This window comes from Leptodactylus fuscus, chromosome 7, assembly GCF_031893055.1.
Source record: "Leptodactylus fuscus isolate aLepFus1 chromosome 7, aLepFus1.hap2, whole genome shotgun sequence".
In the NCBI taxonomy this organism is placed as follows: Eukaryota; Metazoa; Chordata; class Amphibia; order Anura; family Leptodactylidae; genus Leptodactylus; species Leptodactylus fuscus.
Genome location: NC_134271.1, coordinates 93,383,607 through 93,394,048, shown reverse-complemented (window position 1 = coordinate 93,394,048; position 10,442 = coordinate 93,383,607). Strand labels below are relative to the sequence as shown.

Below are 10,442 nucleotides of genomic sequence, written 5' to 3'. Positions count from 1 at the left end.
ATACAGGGACAGAATGGAAGGTAAAAAGAAAAAAAAAGTCTGGAGGTGATGAGAGCCGGGTATTTATTATCTGGACAATCGTGGAAGAGATTGCGTCTTTTCTTCACCTTGCGGATGGCAGCGGGACATGTTATCACGGAACTCATTGACAAAATTATATTGCTGGAAGAGAACAAAAAGATGGAAGTACAATGGGAACATAGCTGAGTGGAACCACTAAAAGGATAGAGATTAAAACTTTACCCTAAGAGAACAGAAGCAAAAAATTAAAAGGAGGAAATGTCTTTCATTTTTCATGAGTTTAGTGTTACTTTCTATTACAGTAATTTTTAGACAGGTGCCGCGCTAGAACCTGAGATCTGACATGGCAGCTCATACTCCCCTGAATAACAGAAAAAAAAAATAAAGTTGTGGTTTTCAGTAGGAGGGGAATAAAGAAACGATTGAAAAACCTCTGGTTTACAGTGGTGGCAGTATACTCTCATTACTACAGTCTATAAAAGAATGCAGTCACTAGAAAAAGCACTATGTAAACCCAGGCTAGGTGTATAGCCGTATCCAGTATCTGATCCTTCATGTCTTGTTAAGTAAAATGCCAGTTAATTCTAGCTGTACAGCATTACTGACCGTGCAGTTTTGTGGTCTTATTGGATTTGTAGATACCATCACCATGAGCAGTTTGTCTAACAGGAGAATCTCTAAATGTGGATTGAGCCACTGTAAAGTCTACATTCCATAGGCAGAAATCAATGGCAAATCTGCATGTAATACGTTCAGATTTGTCTTTCATGGACAAATGTTACCCATTGAGTTACATTATGGCTAAGGACTCACACTACGGAAATGCAGTTTTTTTGTTTTTTAAGCCAAAGCTAAGAATGGCTACAGAGGGAATTGGAAACATATAGGAAATACTTATGCTTTTCCTCAATCCACTCCTGGATCTGGCTCAAAAAATGCAACAAAATTTGCAAAAAAAAAAAAGCTGCATTTCCACAACGTTGGGCCTTAGCCTATAGCAAACATTTACCTTAATGGTTTGTATGGCTCCAGGACCACGTGCAGCCCGAACCAGGTTTATTGCTTCCTCAGGTTTAATTTTATCATCCAGCCAAAGTAACAGACATGCTGCAACTGCAAGAGGAAAGGCCACATTTCAGAAGTATATTATACAGAAGAGGGCAGATGTTTTCCCTTTATACTGTATTATTGCAGATTTTCTGTTTCCCTGTGTGCAGCACAGACAGGATCTGAGTGGTTCAGATTACAGAATACACATCTTATCTAAGTCTAGTCACTTTTGCTCTCCTTCTCACAGTATTTATTTATATCTTATAATCCCCTTCCTCCAGGTCTACTAAATACTATATAATTCTGAGGAGGTGTCCACACATTTACAGCAAGTCCAGTCCGTGAAAGGGAGCGTAATGACTGGGGAAAGGTGCCATTTTGTGACTGACTAGTTAGATGTATGAGAGCATGTTTGTGACACTTGTCAGTCTTATATTAAATTAGTCATTTCAAAAGAACTGGGATGTTAAACTAAAATGACCTGTCATAGGACTTACCAAGACAGGAACGTCCCAAGCCACCATAACAACTGCAAGAAAAAGAAATAAAATCAATCAGGATAAAGGAAATTATACAACACAGTGTCTGTTCTCTTATCCATGAACAAAGGCTTGTAACTAAGCAACTAACAGGGGTGAACAAGGTATAAAGCGATACTAGTGCAGTCATTAAAAGAAATCCCATGTTTTGTGAATGCAGGTGATATGCAGACCTGTGGGCTTCCATGGTTGCAGACTACAAACACACCTTGTAGTTATATTCCCCTCTACAATCCTGATGCTAGGTTCACATCAATTCTATTATATTTATAAAGCATTTAAAAAAAAAAAAAAGCCATGAGAAGGGCATCTGTTTTACATGGACTACAATGTTAAAAAGACTGCCACGTTTTTCCCATCTTGCAAAAATTCACACTAGGTGCTCGGTTTCTATCCTTAGGGTCTGCTTGGGGACTTTTTTTTCCCTATTGTTGAAGCAGATGCATGATCATTATAGTAAAAATGTGATGGTCTAAATTAGCCAGAAGTAGGGCACAGATACAGGTATAGGACCATATCCTTCTAGTAGTTTTGGTAACCCTGCCCCAGCATCTCCTTCCTAGGAGCCTGGAACTTACTGTATTAATGTCTTCCTGCTGTTGTCCATGCAGGTCTGTAGGTCTTCCATTATTTTACGGCAGGTGTCAAGTTCTGGAACATCTCCGTCAAGGAAAGGATAGTGATGAACCACAAAATTCCTCTTGTGATATTCTTGTATTAGAGTGGGAACGCGATAAAATGAAAGTTCAGACATGGTGCAGAAGATAAACACATCCTGGATTTCGAGTCTCTTAATTTCCTCTAGTGGAATGAGATAATAAAATATGTAAAAGATGAGGCCAGAAGCTACATTCAAAGGAATACGAGTATGGCAGCAAGCCCTTAGCAAACTGTACAAACTGATGCAGTATGGGATGTCAAAAAACAAAGCTTTTAAATATATTCTGCAGATCAATAGTACTGTTCATAATTTACCAAACAATCCTGACCCAGCACCAAATAACCACTTGAGGTTTCCTGAAGTGGAGTTTAGGATTATGCAAATCAAATCTTGCGCAATCAACTCTGCCACTTTGGGTTTGGGCAGAGCCGTCTGCGCATGTACGGATGGCCATTTTCCAGTGGTCTGCTGCACAAGCGTATTGGTGCAGTATGCTCGTGTAGTAGACCACCAGAAAATGGCCGCCCAGACATGCGCAGTCAGCTCTGCCCGAACCCAAAGTGGCAGAGCCGATTGCGCATGCGTGAGGTTTGATATACGTACAGTGCTGCATCCGATGCCTGTGAAAGGCAGAAGTTCCGGTGAAGAGGAGGAGGGGAGTGATCAGAAACATAAAAGGGGCGGTGGAGAGTTATGAAGCGGGGAAGATGGGGCTGGGGGGGGGGTTGTTTGGGGAAACGCCCCCCGATGCTCTGTGATGCCAGTTTGCATAATAGAAGAAACAGAATTTTTCAGAAACGGCAGGGAGAAGCATAGAATGGAAGGTAGGAGTAGAATAGACTTTATAAAGGATATTCCAATGTGTCATTAGTTAAAAATGTGTTTTTCAAATGATAGACTCCCTTTAAAAAAAAAAAAAAAAAAGTCTCCCAAAAATGTTTTGTGAATTAAATTAAGAAACCAAACCCCCAAACACAAATAGGTATCACTGTGTGTAATTATTCCAGCTATAGAACTATCTATTCAGTCATACCAAAGATATAAGCCCCATTGGAGTTTATGGAAATTATGGTCTACTAGCCAAATGGATTGTAATACTACATGACATACAGCACACATACAATATGTTACCACATATTCTTTACTGCTCACCTGGCTAATGGACCATAATTTGCATAATAACATTGAATGGGGGTAACAGACCATATAAAAATAGGTCATGTTCTATTTATGTCTGTTTTCATGGATCCCTCTATACACTCAAAGGCATTGGGGAGATCAGTGAAAACAAGTGTCCCTCGAGTTCACGGCCGTTTTGCAATTTCATCTGAATGGGGCTTCTATCTTTGGAATGCCTGAATAGCTTTAGATAAACAACATAACAAATGCTCAGGGAGTTTTTTTTTGTTTTTTATAATAAAGCAGGGCCCTAACCTCTAACTCAGCCTCCATAACTGAACTCCTTAAATGGCTGCCAACCAAGGCCAGTTAGAAGCAGTAAAAGATCCTTTCATTTATTTAAAAGCTACTAATTCCTATAGAAGTAGATATGTAAAAAGCCATGCATTTAATGAATTATACATTACTGAAAATTGTATAATATAATTAAAATTATTCATTTAACTTTTTTCTGACTCCATCCAAAATTGGCCTTAACTGACTGCACAGCCCTGCTTCTGAGACCTGGTTTGAGATCAATATATAGGCTAAGGGCCCAAGTTGCAGAAAAGCTTCTTAAGGTTGAAGCCCCACATTGCGGAAAAGCAGCTTTTTTTAGTTGTAGATTTTATTGCGGTTTTTTTTTGAGCCAAAGACATGAGTGGATTGAGCAGAAGGTAGAAGTATAAGAACTTCCTATATATTTTCGCATTCCTTCTGTCAGCCATTCTTGGCTTTGGCTTAAAAAAAATGCACCAAAATCTGCAACAGAAAAGGTGCGTTTCTGCAATGTGAGGCCTCAACCATATTTGATGCAGAATTTCACTGCAGTTTTTGAGCCAAAGCCAGGAGTAGATTTAACTGAACAGATAAGTGTAAGTGTGTCCTTTATATTTCAAAGCAACTCTAAACTTTGGTTCCAAAAAACAAACAAATAAATGAAACACGACATCTGTGTGTCATACATTTTTCAGACCCAGAGACATACAAAATATAGAACAAAAACAACAACAAAAAAAAGTTGATCTGATTTTCACAGATGTGAAAAGCGGATCAACCACATAAAATACACCACTTAAAAATGAGCAGGGTGGGGTGCTGTCAGTGGATGTGGATATGTGAATGAGGCTTTAGGCCCAAAACGGTCCAGTCACTATGGGTTGGTTCACAACTGCGGACATGATTAGTGCGGGCAGCGCGCGGCAAGCACATAGACCCCATTATAGTCTATGTGGTCCGTGTGCTTTTAGAGCACAGCACAGCTCTTGCGTTTGTATTGCGTTTGTATTCCGTTTGGGGGGGGGGGTGTGTGTGTCTCCATACAGGCTATCCCCAGACGAATTACAAAAGGAGATGAGAACAGGGCATAATGGGTTGAAATCTACAGCATGCTCTCAATTTTCTTTTTTTTTTTTACAATATGATTTAATGAGCAGCTCCATAATGTACTTACCTAGATTCTGAACAAGGTCCCTGTGAATGTTTTTAAATTTGCACCCTGAAATTAGAAACATTTAAAAAAAAAGTTTAATTTTAGGGATAACCACTCGTCATCCATTGTATAAAGATGATAAGATGGGTGAATTCTATAGCTTTCTAAAGGCTTGTTATTTAGGAATCAAAAGTTTTGCATAAATATTAACCCCAAGGTGTTGAGATAGTTCACTCACCTCAGAAGGTTTGTACAGGGAATTACATTTACCTAAATTCATCTGGTAGATTCTTCATGATAGATCTGAGGGTTCCCGCCTAATACCAGTCAAGATCAGGAAAGAAAGGGAAGGAATACCCAGAGGTCGGAGGCATGTTCTGATCACAGGACCCAGGGGTTAGGAACAAGACTGGAACCCCAGGTCCATCATGAAGAATCTGCCCAATGAATTAAGGAATTCCCTTTAATATACTATTATGTCATGGTGATCACAATGACTCAGAAACTGTAGCTCTGTGATCTTGGCAGGAATTGACTGCCTAGTTGGCACTGTTACGGAATCAGAAACCTGTAACAAATGGCCTCTGACAAAGGCTCAAAGGTCTGCTGTGGCCTATATGCCTAAGGGGGGTTCCACCTGTGTTTGTCTTCCAGTTTGTACAATCCGGCCGGTTTCCATCTTCTGCCCCGTGAAACTGGACAGGAGACGGAAACCCGGCGGTCAGTTTTCAAACCCATTCACTTGAATGGGTCTGCAAAGGTGACCGCCCGTGCGTGTCTTCTGCCTGTCCATGGGGTAACTGATTTTTTTAGTCAGACATTCAGGACTTTGTGTCTGGCTAAAAAAAACAAAACAAAAGAAAAAACAAAACAGGTTTCCCCAGTTGGAGAAACAAAGTGTTAAGTTAGTGACTAAAATGGGTTCTTTTGTAATTTTATCACAATTTGATTGTTTTTGTTTATTTTTATTACTGATAGAAGCTGCCCAATAAGTTGTGTGTTCTCCAAAATGATGTTTCTCTCTAACAAAAAAAATAATGCCTCTATAAAACCAGAACCTTCCCTTCATGCTAAAATAGCCTCTAAAGTCTATAAGTATCTTGTCACACTGTCTTGTCATGGCTTCCTTTCATAGTGGAAAGCTAAAATGAATAGCACTACAGAGTGCACTGGGAACGTACCTGGGAGAGCGCTGATTCCTAATATGTGAGCATAATTTACAGGTTCTAGACTCAGCCTATAGGAGAAAGCAAATGCATTTATAAAAATATACATATAAGAACTAGGAAATATTTATAATACAGTGTTCTCTCAAGTTGAAATATTAAAAGGATTTTCAGGAGTGGACTAAGAAGGAGAGTTGATTATATTCCAACTAGAATAGAGGGATGTCTGGGGAGGCAATTTATAGACTGGAAAGTGGGAGAAACGTGAGCCCGTCAAGACATGGAACATTTGGGTGTCTTCCTCCACACGCCAGTAAAAGAATTTTCTTTCTTGAACACCTGAAGGAACACACAATGCCTGAAAGGGAGAGAGGGGGCCCGGTACCGTCTCTAAACTCCCCCTACCCACGACCTCATTCCATATCGATAAGAAGTGAGAGGAGAAAAAGGAATGTTCTAGAGCAGGGATAAGGAACCTTCGGCTCTCCAGCTGCTGTGAAACTACAACTCCCAGCATGCTCATTTCACTTCCATGGGAGTTCCAAGAAGAGCAGGGCAAGTATGCATGCTGGGAGTTGTAGTTTTGCAACAGCTGGAGAGCCGTACGTTCCCTACCCCTGTTCTAGAGCCTGAGGCCTAGAGGCAGGAGGGATCCAGGGCAACGATGACAGAGGAACCGCCAGGATACGTGATTCAATGTCAACCCACTGTTCATGTTATCGGTGAAAATACCAATCAAATAATGGGAGCAATGTTACCACTGAACCATGCTGATTTATTGGACCCTCCAGCCAAGTGTTGTATGTAGAGTCTGGTTTGCAGTTACGGTAGTCCAGAAAAGACCATTGTATTTTGTGTACAATGGCCCACACAATACAATATTTTCAAGCCCTTCAATTTCCTTCCATTAAAGAGGACCTTTCACCTTCCACAGCTGGAATGTCTTCTCTAGTTCCCACCATTCTTGAGCAATCAATGCTTATAATTTTGGTGCCTGATCTACTACCTAGGCTCAGTACTGTCAGGCAGGAGCTGACAAGGGGTTTGATTTTGGGCTCCGTCACTGACTGCCTCCGATTGGATCTCATAATCATGTCCCCTGTATAACACCGCCCTTCTGACATTACAGTGTTTAAATAACATATAGGAGAACTGTGCTGGAATCGGTGGAGCAGGTGCGAAGTACTAGAATTGGGGGAGATGGTGAAAGGTCCTCTTTAAGATTCAGTTGTACAGTTTCATATTTATATCAGATTTTTCTGCATTTTCTTAAGTCACACAAGGCAGGCATATGGAAATACTAAAAGAAAGTCAAACCTTACCTCCAAATGAGTCTATGCGTAACCATGGTAACAACGGTTGAAGGGTCATAGGTTTACAGGGGGGGGGGGGGTAAATATTGGACTTACCAAGACAATTCCAGTGGGGTTTGCTCCTTTTCTGATGCCTCCTCGTCTGAAGAGTCAAATTCGTTTTCATTCATTGTATCAGTTCTATGAGAAAAAAGGATGCAATATATTTAAACAAAATGTTTGCCCTTACAGGGGTGTCCTCCAGACAGAGGGCACATGGCTACAATTTGTAGGGGTCTGATGTAAACCCTGATGATCACTAAAAAGAGATGGATTCCTTGGCATGATGCTGTCCTGCTTCCTCTGTTCATTGACTTTTCTTAGTGGTCATATGAACTCAATAACCCTCAATAACCCTTAGCAGTTTGACTTTTTTTTTTTTTAAACTCCTTTCCAAAAGACAGAATTTTCCACTTTTTCATTCGTGTAATAACGGAACTTTAAAAAAAATAAAATAAAATGAATAAACTACTCTGAAATATGGCTGGACAATTAATTCAAGAGTAATCGAAAGTCAACTCAATTAATAGATTATTTCAATTATTTTGCATATGTAGTGATAGGTCAATAACCTATTACTATCCAGCCTCTGGGCTCATAGCCGCCCCCCCCCCCCCCCCTGATATCACTGCACTGTCAGAAGCAGCCAGTCTGACTGCTGGGCAGTGAGTAGCACCCGCTTCACAATATAAGTGCACGGTCAGGGAGCAGACCCCTATGACAATGCAAAGATATCAGTAGCTATAACTAATAGTATTGATATTGCTTACAACAGTAAAAGTGCGCTGAATTCAGTGCGCAGTCACCTTTGCAACATTATACAGTATAACATGCCATATCTTAGACATGACTTTATAGAGGACTGCTGTAAAGCTGACTTGTGCACCGAATTTGGCACACTGTCAGTTTTCCAGGTATGGGCCCTGATGCCAGAGATATTAGTTGTATTAGCTTTGGTATCAATATCACTGCACTGTTTAGCGGGGCCAGCCTCAGTGTGTCATCGCAGGTCGGTGAGGAACACCTAGCTGAGGCTGAATTCACAGTAGTGTTGGAGTCTTCCCCACTGAATCCGCCAATTTCAGTATAAAGTGGAAGGAAACCCAGCAAACCCCATTATAGTCAATGGGGTGCGCAGTTTTCTACATGTAACTGCTTTTTAAGCAGATAGGGCTTGCATCTTCTAGGTCACCATGCGGCTCCAATGTTAGTGTAAACCTACCACTCTTCTTCTATAAGCTTGTGCTATGAAAACTAACGATACCGAAATCTCTGGCATCGGGACACGCACCAGCAAAACAAACAGTGCGCTGAATATCTAACATGGCACATCATATAATGAATAACATCCTAATACATTGATACCACTCTGATCTCTCATTATCTTTGGTTGCTGCCATTGAACAGAAACTGTAAACCCTGTGTAACATGAAAGTAGAATTGGGCGAATTACTATCATCTCTGTCAGAATTACAGATCTCTCAGCAGATGACATTAAACACTCAGTAGGGTCATTCGGCTCCACTGGTAGCCATCATGCCTTGGACCCAGCACAGTGACATGTGCCTTGTTAACAACAGAAGCCACAACACTGATGTGAACAAAGGCTAAAAGCTGTTGTGTGGTGTCCTGCTCACACAGCTGCATGGCTTGTTACAATAGCACTCTGTATACACATAGACATGATAGGGATGTGAGACACTGAAATGCAAGTGAATGGTTATTGAGAGAATCTGCTAATAACATGTACGTCAATGTCCCTGGAAGCCACCAGTGCATGTATGTGATAGAGTAATGAACACAGGTGACAAGAACCTCTTGTAAAATACGCTACACGCAGCCCCTTCCCAGCCAGACGTGGCTGATAACAGCTGACAACAGCTCGACAAGTACAATGTAAGCGCAGAGCAGACAGGCATCAGCTTTAGTGTCATCACCGGCACTGGCGCTACTATCTACAGGCGCTGTCACTTACATACTACACAACGGGAACACAGCGAGGAGACTCCAAACAGCGTCACGTGATGTAACCGACAGACCGTCCAAATTCCCGCCACATCACTCTTGTCCAATCACCTCCCTGTCTCAGACAGCACGTCAGACAATGGCATACAGAGCACTTCCAGAACGAAACCGAAGACCACCCGCCATTTATTTACCCCAAGACCCGATGAACCCTCTTATAACTACTTTATTTCTCTTTCTTTAAACACTGCTGTGGTATTGCCAGAATTCAATATGGCGTTTATGTACTTAGCGTATTCTTTACCTAGCGTAGTCTTTCATTGGCTGGCTACTGTAACGTTATGACGTAGCCGTGACGTTGCTAGGCAATAACGGCTGTGGTTAGAGAGAGAGGTTCTTTCTCCAGTCACTCTATTCTGGGGCGACTCTAATAGACAGGTGGAGGATTTACCTACCTGGTGCATGTCCAGTCAGATAATACACTAGTGATGTGACTAGACTGGCACTGCTGAGGGGAGCACCTACCAGGAGAAACGGAGTCTAGATACTTTATTGCTGAAATGACTGGGAGCTAGCTATATACAGGACAGTCTATTGTGGTGCTTCTATGGAGCACAGTATTAGTATTAACCCCTTCTCACAGTTACATTTTTAGATTTTCGATGTTGTCTCCTCACCTTTCAAAATCCATAATTTTCTTATTTTTCCATTCACAGAACCGTATGAGGGCTTAATGTTTGCGGGATAAATTATTCTTACGCTGGGTTCACACCAGCATTCAGCACTCCATATTAGGTTTCGTATTCTGCCTGAAGAAGATGGAAACCTGTCATGCCGAGTCTGGCTGTGAGCGCCGATGAGCGTTTTATGCTCTCCGTGGTGAAACCGTTTTTTTTTTAAACCAGACAGAGTACTGCATGTCTGACTCTGTGTCCGGTTAAAAAAAAAAAACGGTTTCACCGCGGAGAGCATAAAACGCTCACGGCCGGACACTTTTCAAAACCATTCAAATGAATGAGTTTGAAAGATGCCGGCAGGTTTCCGTCTCCTGCCCTGTTTTGTGCAGGAAACGAAAACCTGCAGAACGGAGTCCCGGGC

General features: G+C 41.4%; 1 protein-coding gene across 1 annotated transcript; it reads right to left on the bottom strand.

Moving 5' to 3' along the window:
- Positions 1-11: 11 nt before the first annotated feature.
- On the bottom strand, positions 12-7,515 carry CDKN3 (cyclin dependent kinase inhibitor 3). The gene is made up of 7 exons (XM_075280687.1): positions 7,437-7,515; positions 6,043-6,098; positions 4,883-4,927; positions 2,189-2,411; positions 1,569-1,600; positions 1,031-1,134; positions 12-162 (listed from the first exon to the last, which is right to left on the bottom strand). Exons 1-7 carry the CDS (start codon positions 7,508-7,510, stop codon positions 67-69), a joined length of 630 nt encoding a protein of 209 aa, XP_075136788.1. The 5' UTR covers positions 7,511-7,515; the 3' UTR covers positions 12-66.
- Between the last annotated feature and the right edge of the window lie 2,927 nt (positions 7,516-10,442).